The following is a 26,838-nucleotide window of genomic DNA, read 5'->3' on the forward strand; positions in this document are numbered from 1 at the left end:
GATCATACATACGGTGCTCTTGCGAAGAATTACATTTGTCAAATGTTATCAGGAAGTATAGTAGACAGATGATACGATGATATCCTTTGCCAAGTACCATTACATTTGACGCACAAAACATTACAGAGATAAATCGACCATCTCTTGCGTTTCCACATCGGGATCAGACAGTCCATCATGCTTACTTATTTAAGAAGAAACCCGCTTTTGCGCACTTTAAATTATTTTTCCTTTCTCCCGCGTGTCTCTCCGTTTTCGCGCACGGGGGATGAGTGATGGGAACAGCTTTCCATCCCTTCCATAATGCACCATACAACGCAAATAGAGATAAACGACAATTCCAGAAAAATCCATTGTAATAAACAGAGGCTGTTCAGTAATTCAATAATGACTCGGTGTCCCATCTGCTTTTCGAGCTATCGGCCCGGTTCCGCCGCCGTCAGATATCACGGGCAACGCTATACGGTGCTCGGCAAAAGCGCAACAGCGTGCGTAAGCCGGCCTAGAGATTAAACGCGTGCTGCTGCCATTCCGTAATCGCGGCCGTGGCGGCGACGCGTTAACACGAGCGTGATAATGATTGTTACCGTATACAGCGACGTATCTCGTTATAAGCCGTGGCAAGTAGAGTACAGGAACGGTCGGTCGGTTGGCTGGCTCGTTGGCTGGCTGAAGCCACTGATCTCGCAGACAATTGCACGTAATTAACACCGGGGCGCTCCGCTTGTTGCGGGGACAACCTACCACGGAGGAACGTATCAGTGTCTCGAGTCAGTTACCTCTCTCTCACTCTTCGCTCCTCTCGCTCTATCTCTCGTGCGCGCAGATACTATCGCGGAAATTGCTCTTACCGTTTCTCCGTCTGCTAATCCAATTCCTGTGTAGCTCGCAAGCTCGCTGTCCCACGGCTGGACCTGGCGGCTGCCTTCAGATAAAGTGCGAGATGGTTTAACGACAGCGTGCTCAAACATCCGTTTTCACTTGTATACCGTGCTCGCGCGATTTTTCGTCTCACCGTCGATCCCAACGGTTTCCGAGTTTTTTTGCGATCGTAGCCTGAAGTTACTGGATTTCGTAGATTCCGGATCGAGCTTCCCCTGCCGTTCTAAAGATTTTGTTTTAAAAAGAAACTAAACCGTAGAGTAGTTTCGAAAGATTACGTTGCGTTTAAAATGTAGATACGATCGAACTAGTGAATGAAGTTAATTAAAAATTTAAGATGTGTAAAATTTAATAAATAAGTGCGCGTCTGTAATTTATATTTTTTTTTTATTTATTCATGTTGCGACTGTTCATTTAACTCGTTAATTTAACACTGCACTTCTGCGTCGTCTGTTCAGCGTCGCAATTTTTGCAGCTCTGTGAGAGCTTTGGAATTTAATGCTGCCACAAAATTGCATACGAGTATCACTTCACGTATATCGATGTACTCTCATTGTTGCACAATCTATTGCGGAGTTTATCATTTTCCTTTGACCTAGGTACTGTGTTGTGTAGATACTATCGGGGAAATTGCTCTCACCGTTCCAGCGGCAACTAATTCAATTTCCACGAAGCATACCGTCTATAGACGGGTGTTGTATAGCCTGCCTATATAACCATCGTGCTATGACTAAATGACTGACGTTCGATAAGACGTTAAGTAAAGCTTAAAACTTAATTAAATAAGAGGCGAATAATTTCGGGTCAGCGACAAGCTTAAGATAGCGAAGGTTGACAATCGATTGGGTACATCTCTCACGACGCAATACAAATATCTCTGACTGTTTGTATAATCTTGAGCTTTTGTTATATCGTTGTTGAATTTTATAATAAGTCGAGAGATTCCTTTGCATACGCTTATACATATCACAATCGTTTTATTTGTGACTACTGTAAAAAAGACGAATAAAAAAAAATCGATTTTTATATCGATAATTGTGTAATTAACTCTTCGAGATGTGAGGAAAACTATTATGCCGCAATGCGGTTGAAGCACATTGAACATAGACAAAGGAGCGATGCCTACAGTGCTGTACTACAGTGACAATCGCCGTAAGGTAGTCACAAACGAGCTCTGTAGGCCGTACGAACGCAAACACATCAGCATCCATTATTTGCAACGAGATGCATTGTTGTACCACGCCCTACACTGTACGCAGATACCATCATCGAAATTTCTATTAGCATTTCTCCGGCTATTAATCCGATTCCGCGTCGTTCTCTCAGGTACCATTCTACATTTGTCAGACTCGTTTAGATCGAGACGAGACTATAGGCGAGGCTTCCGAGCGAGACGCCACGCTGATTTATTTGCGAAATCGCCCCGCGATGTCATCTGCGAAATTACGATGACGTAACGCTATATCTCGATGCGATCCGAAAGAAACGTCGGACTACGAGCGGACATTACGATGCAAATTAGAGGAGACACTATTGCCAGGTAGCGACGCGTGCTGGATTAGCCTCGTGTACGTCGCATCAACCCTCACGAGCTCCTATCGCTCCTATCAGCTGCCCTACCATGCGGCGTATCAGGGGGTTTCATGCCCTTCCTCGTGTGCAGATACTATCGCGGAAATTGCTCTTACCGTTTCTCCGGCTGCTAATCCAATTCCCATGCAACGTGAGTTTCCTCCCCGTGCCGGTCGTAAGCACTGCTCTGCAACCAACGCTTAGACGACTAAATCCAGATAAGAAGTTGATGACCGACTTAGAATAGGAGAATATGATGAAGCTTGAGGTTGTAAAATCGCAGATGTCATACGGGAAATTTTTACACTCAGACAAAATACACGCGAATTGATTTTGTTCTCTAATCGGTGAGGAGTTAATTAAAAAAAATTTTATAGTTTTTTAAAAATATTCGGAATTAAATGAACTATACAAATGAATATAAAATTTAACATTATTCGTATACAAAATAAGTATTAATAATAATTTATGTAATAACTATTTTATTTTCTTCAACCATTAATCATTATATTAATTCTTAAGAAATAGAAAATATCTTTCAAGGAATCAGCTCCGAGAAAAATGCAAATAATATTTGGTGTTAAAAATGTAGGTAAAAACTGTTTTTTCATTAATTTTAAGCACATACTAGGTTTGGATCTTATTTGTTTAATATAAAAAAATTTACGGACTACCTACTGATTACAATAATTTTAAATTTATAAGTTTGTAGACTGGACGTTTCTTGCATAACTATGGCCAATTGCCTTTGCAATTACATACAATAAGTTTTGATAAAAATTTAAATAAAAGTTTACATTGAAGGAACGGTTTTGCCGAAGTATTTATAAACTTAGTTACAGATTTGAAAATAATTTTGTTGGACTGCCGATATAGTTTACGAGGCTCTAAGCCGGAGGTTGTATAATAAGTACAATGAGGTGCATTAATAAAATCCTTTTTCGGTATAGCTAGTGCAAAAGTCACAGCAATCTTAGCCAATCAGACGAACTCACTAAGCCAATGGCAACATGATTGATTAAACCGCTGAAGTTCCTACACCAAAAAAGGATCTCATTAATGCACTTTATTGTACATACATCAATATAATTATGTATGTAGGATACTTGAGCATAATGAGCAATGCTGCTAAAAATTTTGACATTCTAATAATGTTTAAACGTTCTTCATGAGTATTTTGATGATTTAACAAAATTATTTTTAAATCTATATCTAGATATAGTAATTTTCAGATACTTTGGCGAAACCGTTCTTTCGTGCATATATATTATATTTCTTATACCTATATTTTTTATTTTATGCTTCCTATCCTCTTATATAAAAGATATATTAAAAGCGGGCGTAATCGGTATATTTTGCATAATTGAATTCCAATGCTGTTCATTGAAATCGTCTTCGTCATGCCTATCAATAAAAGTATTTCCCACCTCGGAGATGCATCTCGGCTTTCAACGAACACTTTTGTCGCCAAACGAAATATCCTTGCTCATCCTCGCGCGAAATACTGTCGCATCAAAATATATTCCCGTGAAATATATTCTACGGCAAATCTTTTTCTCTCCACAGAGAGAAATACTATTACCGTGGGATATGAAGATTCACGCGTTCCGCAGCGTCGCCGTTTAAATCCGACGAATTCACTCACCTTCGCGGTCTTATCGCTGGAAACAGCAACGACGTTGCTATTTATAAATTTAATAACAATCTTGCGTCTTGCGAGATGGGAGGACTGTTTTATATAGAAAATTATCTTCCGCGTTCGCGCTTGCGGTGCTCCGAAACTTTCACATACAATAAGCGCCAATCATGGCGGATCAATATTACACGGAAACCTTTCAGTACGGAAACATTATCGCCCCGGTAGAACAAAATCTTACCTCGATGGATATTCGAGAGGGATCGGCCCTCTTAAGTTTACTCATATAATAGCGTTCCTCCGCAGGGAGGTATCTAATTTCCGTCGTCACATGCAAGATGCCGTTTCTTTACTTTGTATACGTAGTCTTTACATTAGGACGACCTCTCACACGAAGTCCTCTCTCTCCTTCATTCGTTTAATCACGATACGCTACCTTCAAGATACATGCACTTACCTCGCGATTTTCGACTTCTCATTTTGCAAGATTTAACCTCGGCATGTTTAATCCTTTTTAATTAAAGGCTGCACAGACGGCAGATATTCCAAAGCGCATTTTGAGGTGACTTTGGTTCTATAACATCAAAGTGTATCACCTTGTAATTAAACAAAAGCAACACAGAGAGAAAATTTATAATTAATAAGTTATAAAAGAAATTTTTTGATGTACAAGTTATCTGAGATATTCAATAGTTTACCTGTGTGAGCTTTAATTTTTTATAACAGTTATATACAAGTCTTAATTTTTATCTATAGTTCATATATTTTATTTTATAAAATAAATTATATCGACGTTTTTCTTCTTTTTGAATCGACTACCTGCGACACACTCAGGGGACAAATTTTTTTTTCTGACTCACGCTTGTTAGTTGCCTGCTAATTCCACATTCTCTGCGCCGCAAGGTCTCTGTATGAAAGTATTAATACGTGTCCGTTGTAACGTTAAGATTCATCGCACGCGTGTTCATACGACGGTCACGCACTTTTAAAGTGTCCCTAAGTGTCTCTGTTCTACGAATCAATCAATAGCTTCGTCGATTCAGCAACGGAAGCACTAGAAACTTTTGCGCTTGATAAAATAAACTTCCCTGAGTAGCATGTTTTATAATAAAATATTTTAAATTAAAGCTTTAATTTTACTTATTTATTCATCCAAATGTACAAATAATTTCGCGATTTTTATTATTTTTATTAAATAATTGTAATAAATGTCTTGTTAATAAAAAAATTAAATATTAAAAAATGATTAAAAATATCCTATATTTTAAACAAATCTAGTAGAAAGATTGTAAGAAAGAAACGAGAGTCACAAAATTATTAATGGTGAGTAAGTGCGTAACTATGTAATTAGAAGATTCTAATCGCTTCGTGAGATTGGAATCCGGTTGCTTTAGGCGTCGATAATCAACGTGCGTCAGGATCGCGGAGGGAAACTCGAGGTGAAGGTCTAGGGTACGACGATTTGCGGCTACGAACCCGGACTTATAATAGATGCACATGGCATATTGCCAACGGCGAGGCGCCACAATATTGCCGCTTAGTCACCTCGGACCAGACTACGCTTTGTCCGCCACGCTGTCGTGCGCCTCGACGACGATGCAATAAATACCAAAAACCACCGCGGAAAATCTGAATATTTATAAGAGAATTCGGTAGGACGTCGCGCACTTCTCTGCCTCCTCGTTACTTCTTTCTTGGAGAGCGCGCGCGTGCACGAAGATAAATAAGTTATCTTGACGCGTACTCCTTCGTTAAGTGTCAACTTCCAGCTTGGTCCCGCCCGTCTCGCGCAATGAGACAGTAAACCATATAACATATTATAAAAATAAAAATATAAAGAACAATGAAAGTATTAAAAAATTTCTATAACCTAAGAAAATTTTATTAACTATTCATAATCAAATAATTGTTAGAAATCGACCTCTTTTTATCTGAATGCAATATAATCTCCTTTATTGCTACTGTAAAAAGTATCTAAATATTGTATAACATAATAGCAAAATTTTACAATCTTTGTGTCGTTCTAAAATTATGAATATAACGAATGATAAACTACAATTCAACTATTTCTATAACGCATAAATATTTATTGTCAATGATCTCTAACCATTTATTAAAAGTCGACCTTTTTAATTTGAAGTTTAATGTAATCTGCTTTTTATAACTGCTCTTGAAGAAAAGTCTAAATATTTTATAATGTTAAAATGTTTTAGTTTTCTTTATGAATAATAGTCAGTGCTTGTGTAGGTGCGATTTTCCTGAACTAATCGTACTTTTACAGCGATTGTTTGTGTTGTTAGGATCTTCGTGATAGGCTGGACAAGCAGGGAAACTTACACGTTAAACTGTGATACAAACTGCATATAAGCTGCTTATAAGATTCATCGTATGCGGTGTGTTCCTGTATCGTACGGCTAAGTCTCTTAGCGTAGTCTGTAACTACCTCGGTCCAAGGAAACTTCTGTATATGAGAGTCTTATATACTATCCGCTTCCCTAGTCTTTTCTCATATTATGCTCTTATATCTCTCAGCTAAAAGTAACGTTATATAAACGTAAGAGAGGAATACCACGAAGATGTTAATTTAAATGAAGGTAATGGAAATGATCTCGTCCGATAACGGTCTTTTAAAATCCAATCTCTCTATTTAAAGACTTTGGCCGGAAAGCACAGTTTAATATTTCCGACGAAAGCTCGTGATGTCGTCCAGCTAAAGTCCAAATAGCGAAGGGCTAAATTTAATGGATTTACCTTGTCGACTAATGCAGTTTTCATCGCAATGTATGAAACGGAATATGCTTTTGTTCAGAGAGACAAAGAGATAAGTTCACTGATATTTTATTGCTCAGTTAATTGAAAACATTTTAAGATGTTGCAATCCTTAAAACTCTCCGATTACCTGACTAGATCTCATCTAGGATTAAGTCTTTGTTCGGCGAATAAAAGTATCTTCGCAGGTAAAATTCTAGGAAAGGCCGAAGCTGCTTCATTTTTCAAGGTCCCGATTGAATATTTCTCGAAACGGTTTTTTTTTCCCCCGATTTCTCGCGTTCACGCGTGTAAATTTAGCAAATCGAGCATTTTGCGCTGACAATCGATTGACAATTGACAATTGTAAGAGAAAGGTACGAGGAGAAAGACGAAGAGAACGAGAGCTCTCACGACGAATTGCAAGTCAAACAGCTAATTGTCAAATGGTCCACGAGTTGTGCATACAGCCAGGAGAATATCGGACGGCGCCAGACAATTAGCTTCGTAAATTCCACGAAGAAGTTCTTCGCCAGGACGCGAGAAACTGCGAGGAAGGACCGAAACCAAGAGAAACAGAGAGGGAGAGAGAGAGGGAGAGAGCAGGAACGACGTCGCGCCGACACGGCCGAGTTAACTTTAATTGCCCGGTTGGCCACATAATAAATGACACTGCAGATGCCGCGGCGAGAAATTATTTCGGCCTCGGCCTCCGGCAGGTCCGACGATTTCGAGCGCGAAGGCCTACCAGAGGCCCTCGCGCGATCGACGGGCCCGCCAATTAGTTCACGTCCAGGTGCACAATCCGTCACCCGTCACGTGTCTCTCCCGTTAAAAAAATCGGAGTAACTTCTTTTGACGCGATTCATCACGGGAATAAAATGGAGAACCTATAATGAGAGTCACAAAGTGACGTCTAAGTACCAAGTTACTCGGTGCTCGCGTTTCAGCGACTAAAGCAAAGCGCTGCGAGAGCAAAATTTCCAAGAGGGGCGATAACGACACGAATTCTTAACTCTCCTTTTGTATCTTGGGATTAAACGCCGCTCGCGTGATACATGAAAAAATATACATGTCACTTTTTAAACTATTAGAAATGAAATTACGAAATTATCTTCGCGCGGAATTGGTCGCACCCTATTGCAGACTTTTTACGTCTAGCGTCAGCTGTCCTCTCTTATCCCTCTTTCGCGGAATTATTATAATTCCAGCTAAGGCGATCAGGTCTGTTGCAACACGGCGGAACCGAAGTCAAAATCGAAGGATGTTATTTCACGACTCTTGTTAGAGAATATCTAGAATTAACCTCTTGGGTTTCCCATTTCCGACCGGAGCGCCTCGGAGGGCGCTCGCTTCTCTCTCTCTCTCTCTCTCTCTCTCTCTCTCTCTCTCTCTCTCTCTCTCTCTCTCTCTCTCTCTCTCTTTCTCTCGTTTTTCATATTTTCGCTATCCGTCGCAATTTTATTTACGATAGAACGGAATCGTGCGCTGCGTCGCTTGCCGGCGTGTCAGCGCGGCACTTCCTGCGGCACTTCGCCGTGCAAATTATTGCGGCCGACTTGAAAAACTCGTCGCGCGTAAAGACCGACGGCTCCTCCCTGACTTTTTTAACGACGTATAAAATGCACTCGTTTGATTATTTTTTCATGTGTTACTTTCGCCAAGCAGTGAAAGATGAAACAGTTTTCTCCGTCAAAAATGCACAGAATATTTTCTTACTAATAGTTAAGGATGTGTGGGTCGGGATGCTTCGAAACATTAACCAAAAATAAAAAATTTTATAGAATGTTTTAGCATTAGACGTTTGAGTATCTGTAAAATTTAAACGCAATTCATAATTGGTTTAAAAGTTATTTAATTTCTCATTACCTATTGATTCTTATGTAAAATCGCGTTTTGCAGCACTTATTTGCAAATTTGATAGGGAAGTAGCATTACCAATTAAATCAAAATTTTTATTTATACTAATAAAATTCTAATAAATATTTGTGCAAGAATTCATTCAAATCCACTAACTGTTTAAAAGTTATTTATTTAAAACTGTATCAAAATGTAATAATTTTCCTTGTAAAAACCATTTATAAATTAAATTTTTCATTGTTCTCTTCTTTGTCAAAATTTGAGCATTTGTAACCAAAATTTTTTGTTGTTGATTAGGAAAAAAAAATAAACCTAGAGGAGCATTTAGTTTTTTTAATTTCGATAATCAAAATATCCTTAAATTGCAAATATTTCGTCATATAAATTATACTATTTTTTTTATAACAGAAAATAAATTTAAACATTGAAAATTTTAACATTAGAGGAATTTTCAAGCTCACTGGAATAAAATTCTATACTTTTATACATATATATATATATATATATATATATATATGTTTCTCGAAATACGAAAAAGAAGAATCGGAATAAATTAGAACTCATATATATTATAAAATAGACATCAAAGTGCACGGCATATAAAATTTTATGTTGAATTCTAACGGATTATCGCGACATCCAAAGAGGGGCTTAGATTTATTCGTATAAAGAGAAATACTAACGCTTATAATTAAAACTTCTAAATTACAAATTACCGCATTACAAATTAATTTAACTGCTGGAAATACGTGCGTCTTTTTCTATCAGTTAAAACTTCGCTAATCCCGTTACCCGAGTTTCATACAGCGACACTTGATGCCGCTGATGACGCTGTTTACGTATAAAAAGCTACGTGGAAGCACGATTATAAAATTTTCCAAGCACGCGTTTCTCCCGCTTTAAAGTTCGCTCTTTTTTAAATCTCTTCTAAACACACGCGGGGTATTACGCTCAGCGTGTCATACGTATCGGTTAAAACGTATTAAACAAACTCCGTCCTTGCGCGAGTCCATGCGCGCGGAGATCTCACTGTAAAATCAAATTACTGCCTTGCTCTCGTACTTTTTACTTAATGAGAATGCGGCGACGGCGTGCGTGCGTGCGTGCGTGCGTGCGTGCGTGCGGGCGGACAAGCATACGCTAAAATCTGGTTCGTCAGTAAGATTGCTCTCCGCTCATTTGCACTGATTTTTTTTCACACGGATTTCGTGCAGACGCACGCGAGGATGCGTCGCGAGAACGCTGCGCGTTTTAGCGTTCTGAATAATTACGTTTTCATTGAACTCAATAATTCCTCATTAGCATGAACGTTATTAGAGATGCTTTATGTCGGGCACAATTCACGTCACGGATGATGCAGTATTCATACCACCCGTTTATCATGTAACATATATACATATATACGTACATAATCAAATGTACGCGCGAGGATTGTAATACATTTTGACTCTGGTCGGTAATCACGACAATTATTTTTCGTGTAAAATACAGTGGGTCGCCATGCGTGAATCAAACTCGATGAGTAAACAATACAACGATATATTGTACAAACAGAGTTCTATATATTGTTCATTTAGAAATTATCTGTCATTAATTTATCGATTTCCCTCGCAATAAAACCCGGCGCAAAATGGCACAAAATACCGGCACTTAATCTTCAAGTGATTCAGCGCTCGCACTTCCACGATCGCGCGCGCTTTATCAACGATTAATTTTTTTTTACATTCACTTTATCGGTCTTTGTCTAAATGATTAAGAACAAAGGGCGCGACTCAGCTTTTTCCGGCATTTTCATCGGTTCGATCATCCCACTTTCCTTCGTCACGGAATGCAAGTAAAGACTCTAACTTCTCTTCTTTCCCCTTCTCACTTCCATTCGCGCTCCGCTTTTACGTATCGGTCTTTTTCCTTATCCCACTCTGGGAACAAGGAACGCTTAAAGCACTTTCATAGGGAGACGACTAATTAGAGCGATTTAGCGTCCGTCGACAGCGTTTATTTGGAATGCAAATGCCATCGTGGGACCAACCGACCGTTCTCTTTCTCTGTTTTTCTATTCTTTTTGCGCACTCTCTCTCTCTCTCTCTCTTTCTTTCGTGTCGTATCGTCGGCTGATAAATGCCCGGAGAATTTTATCGCGATGCCGGTTACCGCGCCTTGTCCAAGGATGAAAATTGAAAGGGCTGGGAGAGCACGCCATTTGTAGTTAGCGATTGTCTCATATCTCTCTGTTCGTACGCTCCCGTAAGTGGCAGAAAAAACAACGACGGACGAAATTATTTCGTTACAAAGAGATTGTTTATTTTTACTGTTTATTTTATTAATTTGCAGTTCTTTTTTTTAATAGTTATATAAAATATTTTTTTTTATAATCTTTACGAATATAGGGAAAGGTTGTTAAATGCGTACCGGTATCTTAAAGAGTAATTATTCAATATTTTATAGTTTTATATCATATAAGCAACATTTAAGTAGTGATAAAAATAAAAAGTAAATAAGAAATAAGCAACTTAGAAAATTTAACAAGTTTTATTTCGTTTTGCGCATGCTATTGACATTTTAGAAAATCACGTATATTGATGTAAATTTTTCATTAACTTATAAAGCTGATAATAATGTAATTATGCAACTTTATTTTGAATACTTTTATAAGAGAAGGCTTGTTGTAGTCTATTTTACATTTATTATATATACGTATTTAAAATTATTATAAAAATTATATCGATGTTTTCATAAACTTTATAAGTTTTGTACCACCACAAATTTTACTATAAAGAAATGATATTAATATAAGATTACTAAGTGATAATAGTAAAGCTAGTTGCTATGAATAAAAATACGTCAATTACAAAAATAAGTTTAAGCCAGTTTTACTTCCGTGTTTTTATCTTTTTATTATAGTTAGTTATTAATTATTGAATATTTGATCGCTTTTTCGATAAATTATTAGTTAATGGTTCCTAATATTTTTTAATAACTTTAATTTGTAAATTCGATATTTTCGAAGACAATACGATTTAAGAGGCCACAGGTACGTTTTAGACGACTGATTTTTTAAATCACACTTTTCAGAAAAGTTTGTAACAAATTAATTTTTTATTGAAAGATTTAACATGTAATAATACATGACATCAAGCTACAATTTTGAACTTTGATTTGCATCTAAAACTGTACCAAATGCGAAATATCATACAAGTAGCTTAAGTGATACGCATTTGGTAACTCTTATTGATCAAAAAATTAATACATTTCTAGAGATTATTTCTTCTGGTATTATTAGGATATAATTCCATACTTCCTTTTTTTCTATTTCTAGAACTTGAAGAAAAATTTAATGTATCAAATTTTCAAACTGCTGTCTCTGTCTTTTAATTCCGTAAAAACGTAAATTGAGTCAAAGGAAAGAATTAATTCTCTTAATACTGTCTACCGGATTTCTCTCAATTAAAGATTAAACTAGATTCTGTCTCAATGATAAACCACGTGCGTTAGTTACGAATCAAAAGACAAAATTGAAGTAGTCGTAATTTGATTGCGCTTTATCCGATTATAATAGCGTGCTTCTGTAATGTGTACATACGAAGAGTGTAAACGATAATACGATAAATACATCTCTCGCGCGACCATAAAACTCCGTGCGTACAATTATGCTTACCATTTTTCTGTCTGTTTGCAAATAGCCGCTCATGCGAAGCTTTTTCCCTCATACAGGGAATATCACTTTTAACCGTAATTACAGTAATAAAACAACTTGGACGTTGCACTTTCGTATTATGAGGCGTGCATTGAATAATGTTCACGAATGAATATGTGTATAATTCGAATTCACGTCGCGTAGAAATGAATGTTTTCATAGATTTGGTGGCGTTGGCTATTTTGTTCTACCGATTTCACTAAATATTATTTGTCGTAAATTAATCACTAGTAAAGTAACAGAGAAATATTCTAAAAATAAATGCCCGAATTGTGTTCATCGACAATTAAAATTATCTATTACTTTGAATGTAAAACTTTGATTTTTTTTAATTGACTGCTTTAAATAAATTAACTGTAAATTAATTAGATAAATATATCTAGCTATATGCATATATTTTTCTTCTCTCGCGTATCTTTGCTGGTACCACATAATAGCTTCATTAACTTTAGTGGATTAGCATTGTTTGTCGTATAATCCTTCCACGTAGAAGATGAATTTTTCACTAGCTAACTAAAGATGATCACCTCTTTGAATTTTGTAATAGAGACCTTTATAAATATTAACTTTAAGCTTCTAAAACATTATAAACTAACTTGTAATTTAATAGCAATAAGCAAACAGATAACTGAAAATATTTTAATAAGATGCAACAAAATTTTACACACACATAAATACATTTATACAATAATTTTTTAAATTCAAGTTTGTACAATATGTGAAAATATATGAGTAGCAAATTTTTTTCAAAAACGAGATAATCCTGCTAATGACTACATTGATATCAATCAATGAAAAATCTACGCCGTTTAACATTATTTTTTATTTAAAAAAATTAATAAGCAATAATATAATTAATATATGAATATAAAAACAAATACGTTATTGGTAATGTACAATTCTACACTCAGAAAAAATATTCTTGAAAAACTAAGATATTTAGCTCCAATTAAACAATAAGTTGATTCAATAATTATTTAGTGTACAAAGAAAAATATAGTTTATTTATGTCAACTATTAAAATTTTTTAATCAATAATTAACTAAACCAACTCAATATTTAATTGAACGTATTGCATTAAACATTTTAGTTTCTCGATAAATTTTTTTCCAGTGTATGCAATAGTTGCCGAAAAGCAACTATCAAAATATATTATTACTAGAAAAAAATATTCGAGTTTAGTCTATTTTAATTGTAGATCAATAAATATCAGCTCATAAATTAATAGCAATTATTATCTGAATAATTGCTACAGATGAATAAATATATAAGCAACGATGAACAAGGACGCACATTTTAATTTAACGGGATTCTCTTCTGATTTCAGAAAATATGTGTCTTCCAAAAGTCCCTCGAGGATCTCTCCTCGCGGATGGCCGGGGCCGAGGCGATCCAGAGCGGCTGGCAAAATCCGAACGACGCCAACGAAGCGACGGAGCTGCTCGAGCAGTTGCAGAAATTTGGCGAACGACTGGTACCAATCCAGAGAAACATCGAGGACGCGAACGACCAGGCAAGCGTCTTCGCGTCGAGCAGCGTCATCGTTTCTCACGCTTTACTGGCGAAACTCGAAGATCTAAACACCAGGTATGGGCTTTGACGACCGCGTAAAAATTTATCGCTCAACTTCCGATGGAGTTCTAGACAATACTCGTATTATCGACTATGTACACGATGTCACGCAATCATAGAATTTAATGGCAAAGATTCTCCGAGCAATATAGGGTAAAAAAAATTTTTAAACGTTACGATTCTGTTGGAATAATAACGATTTCTGCAGAAACCTTCATGCGAAATTTCTTCTTTACGACCATCCATTTGAGACGCTTCTTTTCTTACGGCGCTCTGTGCAAGTGTCACCGGTATCAGGATGGAGAATTTAAAATTCGCCCCGATGTTGCGGGACTTATTTTTACAGCCTGTCTCGCGACGGGCTTTGAATTCGGGACGCAACGACGTTAACTTTTTCGTTTCGTGTTTTCGCAGGTGGAAGGTGCTGCAAGTCGCGGTTGACGAGCGTTACAAGTTGCTAAGCGGATTCGGGAAGGATGGCAGCACTCCGGGTAGTCAGGCTTTCCTCGCGAGCAGCGTAGAACCACCATGGGAGAGAGCCCTCACACCCGCCAAAGTGCCTTACTATATCAAGTAATCGATCTTCCTTGCACCACCCGCCCGGTCGCCTCCGGTTACCCGTGCCGTACGGCACGGTTATTCCTGAGGCGATCGAGAGCTTTTACTGCGAGCGACCGACTCTTATTCCTCTAAGAGGAATATTTCTATTTATGCAAATATTTAAATAACAACGAATATCTATTTTGAATAACTAAAGGAATTTCATCAATTTCAACATCTAAGAAACTTATTATAATAAGTTCTGAAATATTAGGGGAGAGTTGTCAAATCCACATCACTTAAGAATCCACATCACTTAAGCTCTTTTTTATTATATTTTACATTTGGTGCTTTTTTGGATGCAAATAAAAATTCGAAATTGATTCGTGTTTCAGTCATCTATCATTACGTGGTAAATCTTTTAATAATAACAAATTAATTTGTTATATATTTTTCTGAAAAGTGTGATTTAAAAAATCGGTCGCCTAAAGCATATCTGTGGTCTCTTAAATCGTATCTTTGAAAATGTCGAAGTTATGAATTAAAATTACTAAAAACATAAGAAACCATTAACTAATACGTATTTTATTAATAATTTATCGATAAAGCGATCATATATTTTATAATTAATAAATAACCATAATAAAAAGTTAAGAAACTGAAGTAAAACCAACTTGAATTTGTTTTTGTAATTGACGTATTTTTATTCGTACTACAATTACTACAATTTCATTATTATTACTTGACAATTTTATATTAATATCATTTATAGTAAAATTTGTGATGGTACAAATTAAGAAACTTGATCTAGTTTATAAAAATATCAATTTAATTTTTATAATAATTGTTATTATGTATATCCGATGAAAGTAAAATATTCCTCAACAAGCCATCGTTTATAAAAGTATAATAATTCAAAATAAAATTGCATAATTACATTATTATCAGTTATATAAGTTGATGAAACATTTACATCAGATGTACCTGATTTTCTAAAATGCCGATAGCATACATAAAATTAAACTTGTTAAATTTTTATTTATATCTTACTTATTTCTTATTTACTTTTTATTTTTGTATCTAAATGTTGCTTATATGAAATAAAAATGTAAAATATTGAAAAGGTTTTAAGAAACCGGTACGCATCCAGCAACTTTCCCTTATATATGTTGTAACTTAAATATGTGTACATATATCAAAGATTTGATTCAATTCAAATATATTAAAACGTAGAAGAAATTTTTGCATTATTCTATTTACATGTTTCTTCATAATAACATAAAATGATGGATTTATAATATCTGTTAAAATCTATTGCAGCCATCAATTGGAAACTACGCATTGGGATCACCCGAAAATGATAGAATTGATGTCTTCACTCGCGGACCTAAACGAAGTTCGCTTTTCCGCTTATCGAACCGCCATGAAACTGCGCACCGTTCAGAAGCGACTGTGCCGTAAGTATTTTTGCATTTCTGACGATCAAAATTATTCATTTGATTGCTACTCGATTGTTGCTATTTTAAATATGCATTTGGCAAACTGATCGAGAATTTCTTCATTAAATCTTCATCTCCTATTATTTTCTAACATTATTGTCTTGAAAATAAAAAATTATGGAAAAAAACTGTTGTATATTTACGAACTTTATTCTTTTCAGTGGACATGTTGAGCCTTTCCACCGCGTTGGAACAGTTCGATTCACACGGGCTTCGAGCACAGAATGACAAACTGATCGACATCCCCGATATGGTAACAGTACTAACATCACTGTACGAAGTAATCGCAGCAGACAATCCAACCCAGGTGTCCGTACCGCTATGCATTGACCTGGCTATCAACTGGCTGCTGAATGTATACGATAGGTATTTCACTAAGTGAATATATTTTATAATTATTAAACCAATAACATTTTCTGTCTATTATTAATCTTATTCAACTCACACTCAACATCTATTTTTTTTTTTATATTTACTTTACACAAAATTGTTCAATATTTAAGTCACACTAACAAACCTCAATACTATATGCTTAGCATTATCATAGTACTTATAACTTCTTTGCTATAATTTTCAGTCAAAGAACCGGTCAGATCCGAGTACTTTCGTTCAAAGTTGGTTTGGTTTTATTATGCAAGGGACACTTGGAGGAGAAGTACAGATGTAAGTAACATGTGAAGAGATTTCCTCTGATAAATTAGTTAATTGTATTCAAGATAGATCTAACAGGAATTTTTTATATTATTCATAGATCTATTCCGTTTGATTGCGGATCCTAATAGACTAGTAGATCAACGAAAATTAGGTCTTCTGTTGCACGATTGCATACAAGTGCCGAGACAGCTGGGCGAAGTCGCGGCATTCGGAGGTTCGAATATCGAGCCCAGTGTTCGCAGTTGCTTTGAGAAGGCAGGAAAAGATAAGAATGAAATAGAGGCCGTGCATTTTTTGAGCTGGTTACAGCAGGAGCCGCAAAGTATGGTCTGGCTGCCGGTATTGCATAGACTATCTGCAGCGGAGACCGCCAAACATCAAGCCAAATGCAATATATGCAAGGAGTATCCTATCATAGGATTCAGGTGAGATTGTGTTTTAAAATAATCGATCTATATTTGTGGATATAAAATAATCAAAAAATATTGATATAAAAAAAATATTTACATTTTAGATACCGTTGCTTAAAATGCTTCAACTTCGACATGTGTCAGAACTGTTTCTTCTCAGGACGCAAAGCGAAGAATCACAAGCTGACGCATCCGATGCAAGAATATTGCACGGCGGTAAGATACTTTTAATTCCTTAAGTGTTATTAAAGAAAACTGTCTTTATACGTATTTGAAACATGTTTGTTATTTTACAGACAACCTCCGGTGAAGACGTGCGCGACTTCACGCGAGCGTTGCGGAACAAATTCAAGTCCAAACGATACTTTAAGAAACATCCTAGGGTCGGTTATTTGCCTGTGCAAACTGTCCTAGAAGGAGACGCCCTGGAAAGTCCGGCGCCATCACCCCAACACAGTTCCCTCAGCCAAGACATGCACTCCCGTTTGGAGATGTACGCCTCTCGACTCGCCGAAGTCGAGCTGTCGCGTACAAGAAGTAACTCCACGCCGGATAGCGACGACGAACATCAACTAATAGCGCACTATTGTCAGAGCCTGAACGGCGGTGACAATATTAACGTACCTAGAAGTCCAGTCCAGGTCATGGCCGCAATCGACGCCGAGCAGAGAGAGGAGCTCGAAGCGATGATACGCGAATTGGAAGAGGAGAACGCAACGTTACAGGCAGAATACGAAAGATTACGCTCGAAGCAAACTCCGGGCTCAACGCCGGAGGATGGCCATGGTACTAGACAGCCTGATTGCGATATGATCGCGGAAGCTAAATTGTTGAGACAGCATAAAGGGAGATTAGAAGCGCGCATGCAATTACTCGAGGACCATAATCGCCAATTGGAGGCGCAACTGCAGAGACTTAGACAGCTTTTAGATGAGGTACGCTGAAGAATGTGACCTCTTAAATATTTGTTTTTTTATTTTTGACGATTCGAAGAAATAAAGAAATTATAAAATCGGTCGATCTGATTATCTTTTTTTTTTTATTTAGCCGAACGCTTCTTCGCCATCGAAGACTGGAACTTTACAAACCCGAAGTGTAACGGCATCACAATTGGCAACTGACTCTCCAGCTAAAATGAATGGCCATTATCATGATTCTCCAGGTAGTAATATACTCTAATTTAACAAATAACTTTAAATTTAATGAGGAGCTAAATTCTGATTACAATTCTTGGGAAATAAATAAACGATAAGATCTGGAGCGATACGTTAGGTATCTCAATTAGGCATTACTATTAATATATTCAATCAGACTGTGTAATAACCATCATACACATTTGTAACTCATATGTAACAATCTAATCTAATGCCTTTCTATTGGTATTACACTAACTGCGTATTGATACAATAGGGATTCAATGATTTCAGTTAGATCAGGTAAACACACATGGCATAATAGTGAATTTCATTAATCTAACTTGCTTTCTGCACATCGAAAAGAGTTCTGTCGTTTTTTAATACAACAAAATTTAATAAATTAATAAAGTTGCAAAAGAAATTTATTATTTCACAAAATTAAATCATTCAAAATATTACAGAGTTAGAATATCATGGATCTTTTATTTTGTTATCTATAGATTATGAAGAATCCCTATTGTTTTTACATATCTGTATATATACATATTTAATCAAACGCTACGGAAACTAGATAAGCTTATTGCTATTGGGTATACGGACATAGGTGGAGGAAGCTCAAACGAGGGCAGAGTCAGCAGTTTAGAGAGGCCACCGCCGCCGCCGCATTCTCACAGCGTTACCCACAATGTGGGCAATCTGTTGCACATGGCAGGTTTGTTCAGTCTATGTGAATTTAATAATCGTGTGTCAATTATGTAGTCAACCTATATAATCAACCTATATTAAACCCAACCTTCATAATGCACGTGTCATTTCTGCTTGACATAATAAAAATAACCGTTGCCTTCCCTGTTTTCACGCTACAGAATGGATGTAAGGTGAGACTACTGTGCTTCCTGCCTAAAGGGTAAAAATCGCTTGAATCGATATCGATATCGATATCGATGACATCGATAACAAATTATTAAGTTTATTACTTGACGCAACGGTTAATATTATATCGGCAATCTAACTGAGTGCGGGAATTTTTGGCGTTGCTCGCGTATGCCCGAATCCTTCTTTTCGACTCATCCCACGCTTGTCTTTTCCTTTCTATATATGTACATATCGGAGTGTATGCACGTTGATTGCTTAATTAATTGTAAAACCGTGAGTTTAACAGTATACGAATTCTGGACCTTCAGGAGCAACAGCGAGGGAAGAGACGGTTGTTAAAAGCTTTCTCTCCTTATTTCAGGGGACTTAGGAAAAGCTGTGGGTGAATTGGTAACAGTCATGACGGAGGATGCGTCGAAGACGAACGGGCAACGGGCACCACCGCCGGCGTTCAAATAACAATTGTATTGCGACGCTTGTCCCGAAAGAAACTAAAAGTCGACTAGATTAATGCTAGGATCCATTCGACATTCACGTTGCAAACGTGTAATCATAATTATCGACCAATAACAAGTCTGGCTCTAAAGGCATATCAGAGACGAATACATGGTATATCTGCCGCGCAAATGCAGGGTCAGGGGACCCGCCTTTCATGGTGGTTTTGGGTATTTTATAAGTTTTGATATACGTCGTTGTATAGCTGAATTATATCGATAAGACGATTATGGTTTGGCTTTTGGCGCGGTCCCCTGAGAGTAACTTTACTACATATTGACACGTCATATCATGAAAACTAATCGTAATGAGAAATCAATTGTTATGCTTGCTAGCTAAACTATACAAATGAATAAGAGATATAATGAATATAAAAGATACACGGAAGGAAATATCATTAACAATGCATGCAAAAGCAATGTATCAAATCACATAATCTATTATAGAACGTAGCTTATATTTACATACCCATTCTGTTCACTGCCACGGGCTCTTCCTCGACATAATTTACACAATGTACATGTTTGCGATTCTAGACGACGACACATAATGAGAAATAGTTCAATATCCATACCTGACCTTCTTGTATTTGACGCTCTTGAATTTTACATCGATAATCACGAGGCAGAGAGAATCTTTTATATAATATTATAAAACAGAGCGACGCGCATTACGACTTTTCAGGTTTATTTTTTATCCAGTTATACATGATTTTTTCAGATTTTCTAAATAAATTTAAACGGCAATGTCTATTATTTTCTAAGCCTGCCGGATGTTATTATATCTAAGAGTATATTGATAAGTACCTAATCGATAAACTGTAGGCTGTATTCTGATATGTAATAAAGTTGTCTAGGAAATACATTCACACCGCGATATTATTGAAATGTGAGCTCGCCGTGGTTCTATTATTAAGTGATCAATCCGCGATCCGTTTTCTCAAGCGAATAATTTTTCTATTTCGAATGAATTAAATGCGCAGCATATATTGTTTTTTTTTTACACATATCACGCACGGATGTTAATAATATTATTGTATCACTTCTGACGAGGTTGCTGTTTGCGAAATGTAAAAAAACATATCTACGAAAAAAAGTATCATATTTTACCAATTCGATAAACATTGCGAATAAACGTAATGAATTGTTATTCACTGTCGTTAGGTCACAAGAATATTGATTTGACAGAGTATAAAACGATCGAATATGTTTTCAAGCTCCGTCTAGTTTGTTGAAAGATTGTTGGTTTTGCGATTTCATACATTAAAATATAACGCATTAAAATTTAGAGGATTAGGCATATAAAAAATAAAGTTATATACTGCGTACAACATCAAACAGGTAACTACGTTACTTGTAATATATTGTAATATGACTGAAATGATATGGGACAAAATGCTTAAATAAAAATAATATGAATATAAAATCTTGTATATTTTTTTTAATATGGAAAAGTAAGTCTTTTTTTAAATGTATAATATATTTTTTATAAACACTCCTTAATGAAAACTTTGAATTTATATATTATTCGAATTTATAACTGTAGACTAATGCCAAGAGGTAGGTATTCATAGTCGTTTCTGAGATTAAGTTCTTAAAACATATATATTTATACGTATTCTTTCAATTAATCCTTAATTTTTATGTTCTAATTGTTGCTTAGATAAATACAAAGAAATGCATTCATTCAAGAAGAAATAAAGAATTATTATTCACAAATTTTTGTGTAACATTTTTCAATTAAAATAAAAAGAATAAAAATTAAATTAAATAATTATTTATTTAGCATATATTTTACGGATCTATAATTGTAACAATTTGTTTCTTTTTTCGCTAAACATACGTTTTCTATGCTATACATTTAAAAAAATCAAACTATTAGAGATATATTCCTCTTCTAGAAAATTATGACTTTCATGATTTCTTCAAATATATATTATAATATAAAGTAATTATACCCTATATGTATTTATGATCCACCTAAGCTTTGCGATTTGTTCTACTTTTTTGTTAAATCCAAAATTAAAAACAACCAAATTCAAAGCAGTATTTTTAAACATTAATTTAAAATATGGAATAATTTCAAACATTTACGTGGGTACAGTAAAGATTTTTAGAAAAAATGACTTTTAAGTCGTCACTATCATCACTTGAACCTTGTTGTAGAAAGTAATAACCACGAAATATTATGAGAAACATAATCAAGAAAATTTTACCTTTGATTTCAATGTCAATAACAGAATACATAAACTGAATAGTCAACTGTTGTAAACAAGTCATGTTGATAGCCTGACATACTAGCGTTATTTGTTTAATTCATCAAGTAATTATTTAGAAACAATAATAGGCCATATTGGGTATTAGACCATATACGGCACATTTACTTTACAAGCAAATGCTAAATTTTAAATTCATAAAAGTCGATTCAATATTTGATTTTAATTATATTATCGTTATCACAACAATCCTCTCTGTAATAAAACGAAATTGATAACATAATAAATGCTTTAAGTTAAAAGCTTGTATCAATGAGAAAAGACTGTGAGTTAAATATAGGTCAACACGCAAACAAAATTCTCGGTCAGAACATCTCCGCAAGGTACAAGGACGTTACCTGAACTGGTATTCATTCGATCCGGTTTTAATCATCCTTCGAAAGAAATCGCAAGTGAACATCGGTAAGCAAAAAAGTGCACGACGAATGCGAACTTGACTCAATTCCACGCGTAACAGTTTTAAAATTTACTACATACTATCTTTATGCATTTGTAGAGAATAATTTTTGTTAACAAAAGGAGTTTACAATATAACAAATAATATTGTATATAAACATATTAAAAATAAAGAAATATTCCTTAATATAATGAATATTATCAATTATTTCAAAATATCACACATATATCTATGATTACTTGCAATTGGTTAATAAATTTTTATATTTTAAGTTACAAACATCTATCTCATTTCAAATGATATTTTTGTGCGTTTCATGCAAAGAATAAATTCTTTTTATAATTTTTAAATATAATAAATATTATATAAACGCGTAAAAGATATTTAACATCATTTTTATAAACATAATTTTATTAATTACTTCAGCACATTGCACTATATCTAGTAATATAACTAGGCAAGTTCTAAAAATCTTTCACAATTATTAACTCAGTCATTGTCCCATATCTTTTATTATTTTAACGTTATTCATTTTTTTACAGAAAGTAAATATATTAATAATTTTCTTACAAACATTTGCGAACAAATAAGAATTATTCCATCTTCGGCAGTGAAAAACAAAATTTTCTGTCGAAGCTGTATCTCAGGACACGTACGTACACCCTCAGCAAGCGATTGAAGTTCCAATGCAAGCAATTGAGTCATCGATACGTGACATACGTATCAATGCGCGTAAACAGAAATTTAGTGCATACTGTCCGAAGGCCGATCGTAATTGATTTCAAATATGACATATGTATGTTCAATATCGAGCCAAATGCGACCAAGCATAATAGTTACATTCATATTATCAAATGCTCTAAATATAGACGAAAGTATCGCATGCACTCTTTATATTGAAAGAATTGTTAAATTTAAATTTATTTAAAAAATTAAGATGGCGGCAAAATTTCTAATAACTAAAATACAATAAATAATGATAGGGCTAATGGAAAGCGCAGTAAACGGTGGACAAATTATTTATAATTTTTTAGTAGTTTATAAGGATGAAATAAGCCTTGAACTTGTCTATTCTTTCGTATTGCATTCAGAATTCACTTTTATATTTCTCTTAGAATGCCGTTTGATTACGCTCTGCGCACGACACAAAAGACACTCTAGAGAACACGGGTCTTAACTGTGTATAAAGAAAATTTCTGTACCTCTTTTATAAATATTACGCAATTTCATATTTAAAATATTATTTTTTAAATAATTATAAAAATATTATTTTCATATTTTCATATTTTCACAAATTTCGTTCATAAGAAATATTTTGTAGGAGTGAACATTCTGATGCTAAGATATTCGTTGAAAGTTGTGAGAATAAGATTTTTAATCTACGAGAAATGTGAAAATAATATTTTTACAATTACAGTAAAACTAATATTTTAAATAAGAAAGTACGTAACATTTATAAACGAGGTACAGACAATTTCTTTATATAAAGTTAAGACCTGTGTTTTCTAGAATTTCTTTTATGTTGTGCGTAGAACGCAATTAAACGGTACATTTTAAGCGAAATATGAATAAAAGACGCAAGGATATATGGTATATGATATCGGAAAGTAAACCCAGATTTCTCTGGTTGGTTTTGCCACGTACACACAGGAGGAAGTTGTTATTAAGTAAATTCCGAGCATTCCTTTCGGTACGGCGCTGCTTTTCTCACGGAGCACCGAGCGTCCTTAGAAGCTGGTAGAAATGCAAATAGACCAGAACGCGGTCGTAAAATGTGCAGGAGTTAGCAAGCATAACGTGCAATCTTTGAGAGGAAACAAAAAGGGTAAGTACACATCCCGTCTCGAGTTCTGCTCGCAAATTTCGCAAAGATTTAAACGACAAATGTCAATTTATCTGAAAAATCCAATCTACAAATTACTTCTTAAAATCTGAAGTATCGCCAGTATCGTGAAATTATTCATAACAAAAATAAATTTGTATTTACAATAATTTCAGAATAAATGTCTGACATATTCTTTTCGAACTGAAAAAGAATCTTTTAATATCTCTTTTTGCAACTTGTCGATTATTTTGCGTCATAGATGTTTCTAACATATGCGATTCATTTTTCTTCGTTATGACGCACCTGATAAGTAGTTTACTGAATTTATATTGGCTAATTTTTTCCGTCCTATAATACAAACTCAGCCTACATGAATCGCCAGCGTGATACCAGTTTCGTTTACAGAACGAGTTTCCGTCGCGGAGCAGCAACAATGAGGACCCGGTGAAGGCATACGGAGAAACCTATATCCATCGAAGGTTCCATGACCCAGCGGGCACTTTTTTTGCTCCATGTAGGAAGCCTGCACGAGGCCTCGGAGAAGGTCGTTCGTTCTTCGGCGATTGTGGCTGTGGCCGAAGGAGACACGCGCGGAAAGTTCGGCGAAATCGAGGCCACCAAAATTTAAATAAAAACCACATTTCGCAGACAAATTTTTTTACTTTACTTCTTAAAATAAAATCTCGTAAAGTCCTCAGTTAAAAAAATGATAATTTAAAGTTAATAAATATCAAAATAGAATTCCTGAAAAAAAAAACAAGAGAAAGATACAAGTAAAAAATATTACATTTTGAAACAGGAACATCTCAATATTGTAGTGTTTAAATACTTTGTTGTTCTTAACTTTATGATTTTTACTAAACAAATGTGCATTTTACTTTTTGTATATTTCTGAATGGAATTATGATAGCCATAAAATTAAATGTGGGTCAGAAATTAATCCAGAGAGATGGAGATTTTGAATTCCCAGACGGTATCGGACTAATTCCAAGAATTCCCGACCCTGACGTCATCTCCAGCTTACAACTAGCTGTGGAAAGAAATGCGAAAGACGATGTGAATTTTTGGTTAGATGTAATGCAGTGAAATTTCTGAGCTGCATCGGGAACGCAAGTGTTTTTTTTTTCTCTGTGTTTAAAGTATTTATCTGCACGCCAACTTATCATGTGCTTTATGACAAAGAATTCGAGATATTTAAAAAAAATAAAATATGCGAAACATACAGCAACTTTGACGCAAACAACAACTCTATTTTTCTATTTTAATTTAAGGGAGTATCTTTAATTTAAAGGAGTTTTTTTTTTTAATTGATTAATATTTTTTTGATATTTTTGAATAGTTTGAATCTTAAGAGAAAGAGCAGATTAACTGTAAAAGACTTGCAAAAATTTTATAAACATATAAACTGGTTGCAAAATTTTTAACGTGTCTTTTTCGAAATAGCATTTTTCAAAACTGTTATCTAATTTTAATCTGATTGATTCAAAAAATTTTTAGGAAATGTATGCATTCATATTGTTTTTCTCTCGCTCAATTTACAATAAAGTGAGTTTTCTAGTAAGAAAGGTTAAAAAAAAATTCAAAATTTTACTATTTTTACAAAAATCAATTTTTTAACCCAACTAAAAGTCATAGTGTAAATAGAATGAAAACTACACTTACATAGATCAAGAATTTCTTTTACTTTTATTTCGTATAAGTTATGCATTATTTTTTAATTATTTTTTAATAGTAACAGTAAGTCGATATTTTTTTACACGCTTATACAGATTTTAAAATAATTGCAATCACAGCAAAATACCGATCTGCAAAAAACATTACTATTTTGATATACATTTAATTGCTATTACAAAAATTCATAGGAGAAAGTAGCTGAATGCGTACCGGTCTGCTAAAAAGTACCTATTTAATATTTTACATTATTATTTCATATAAGCAACATTTAGTGACACAAATAAAAAGTAAATAAGAAATAAGTAATATGTAAACAAAAATTTAACAAATTTTATTTTGTTTTGTAAATGCAACATTTTAGAAAATCAGGTACATCTGATGTAAATTTTTCATCAAATTATATAGCTTATAATAATGTAATTATGCAATTTTATTTCAAATTATTATATTTTCATAAAAGAAGGCTTTTGTTGTAGAATATTTTATATTCATTGTATATACAAATTTACAATTATTATAAAAATTAAATCAATATTTTTATAAACTTTATCAAGAGAGAAGTAACAAATACAACAGAGAACACATAAAGAAAAAAAGAATTGCTGAATTTTGAATGCGAACCCGATTCGCTGAGCGATTGTCCATGTTTTACAGATTTTCACAAATTTATAACTCAAAAACAAAGCCGCGTGTTGATAAATGTCGTGCCACGTATATATTTTTTTACCTCAAGAATCATTAAATAAATTAGCATCGAAAAACTCAATAAACGCTTCTGGGATTCCCCTTGCAAGTTTCCAAATCTATAGCTTTCATACATTTTTCCTAAAAAAAAAAAATTGCTAAAAAAGAGTACAAAAATGATACTAAAAGTGAGAATATTCTTTTAAAGATTGGTGCAAATTAATGGAAACGTCGCGAAAGGAGTCGGGAGCTCGCACTCCTTTTCTCCTCCAGGAATTCGCTCGTAGTCTGACGTCATCTCCGTCGGCGGTTTGGAGAACGGAGGTCACGTGTCGCGGACGCGCCGCCGGAGACGAAAGCTCAATACTTCGGCGCGGCCAATCGTCGGGCGCGCCGCGGGAACTCCAGC

At 34.8% G+C, this 26,838-nt stretch overlaps 1 protein-coding gene across 11 annotated transcripts in view; it reads left to right on the forward strand.

Annotated features, from left to right (window-relative positions):
- LOC105202434 (dystrophin, isoforms A/C/F/G/H) overlaps positions 1-20,999 on the forward strand; it is a 508,516-nt gene extending 487,517 nt beyond the window's left edge. For 7 of the 11 annotated variants that reach the window (XM_039451747.1, XM_039451742.1, XM_039451743.1 and 4 more), the window contains 11 exons: positions 13,720-13,979; positions 14,379-14,537; positions 15,825-15,961; positions 16,165-16,381; positions 16,581-16,666; positions 16,755-17,082; positions 17,172-17,283; positions 17,364-18,002; positions 18,115-18,229; positions 18,808-18,915; positions 19,441-20,999. In XM_039451747.1, the coding sequence (XP_039307681.1) occupies positions 13,720-13,979; positions 14,379-14,537; positions 15,825-15,961; positions 16,165-16,381; positions 16,581-16,666; positions 16,755-17,082; positions 17,172-17,283; positions 17,364-18,002; positions 18,115-18,229; positions 18,808-18,915; positions 19,441-19,538 (2,259 nt within the window). In that variant the 3' untranslated portion in view covers positions 19,539-20,999. Of the gene's footprint in view, positions 1-13,719; positions 13,980-14,378; positions 14,538-15,824; positions 15,962-16,164; positions 16,382-16,580; positions 16,667-16,754; positions 17,083-17,171; positions 17,284-17,363; positions 18,003-18,114; positions 18,230-18,807; positions 18,916-19,069; positions 19,111-19,440 lie in introns of all 11 variants that reach the window. The other 4 variants (XM_039451745.1, XM_039451744.1, XM_026134125.2 and 1 more) reach the window with 4 other exon arrangements.
- The last annotated feature ends 5,839 nt before the right edge of the window (positions 21,000-26,838 follow it).

This window comes from Solenopsis invicta, chromosome 7 (genome assembly GCF_016802725.1).
Source record: "Solenopsis invicta isolate M01_SB chromosome 7, UNIL_Sinv_3.0, whole genome shotgun sequence".
Taxonomy (NCBI): Eukaryota; Metazoa; Arthropoda; class Insecta; order Hymenoptera; family Formicidae; genus Solenopsis; species Solenopsis invicta.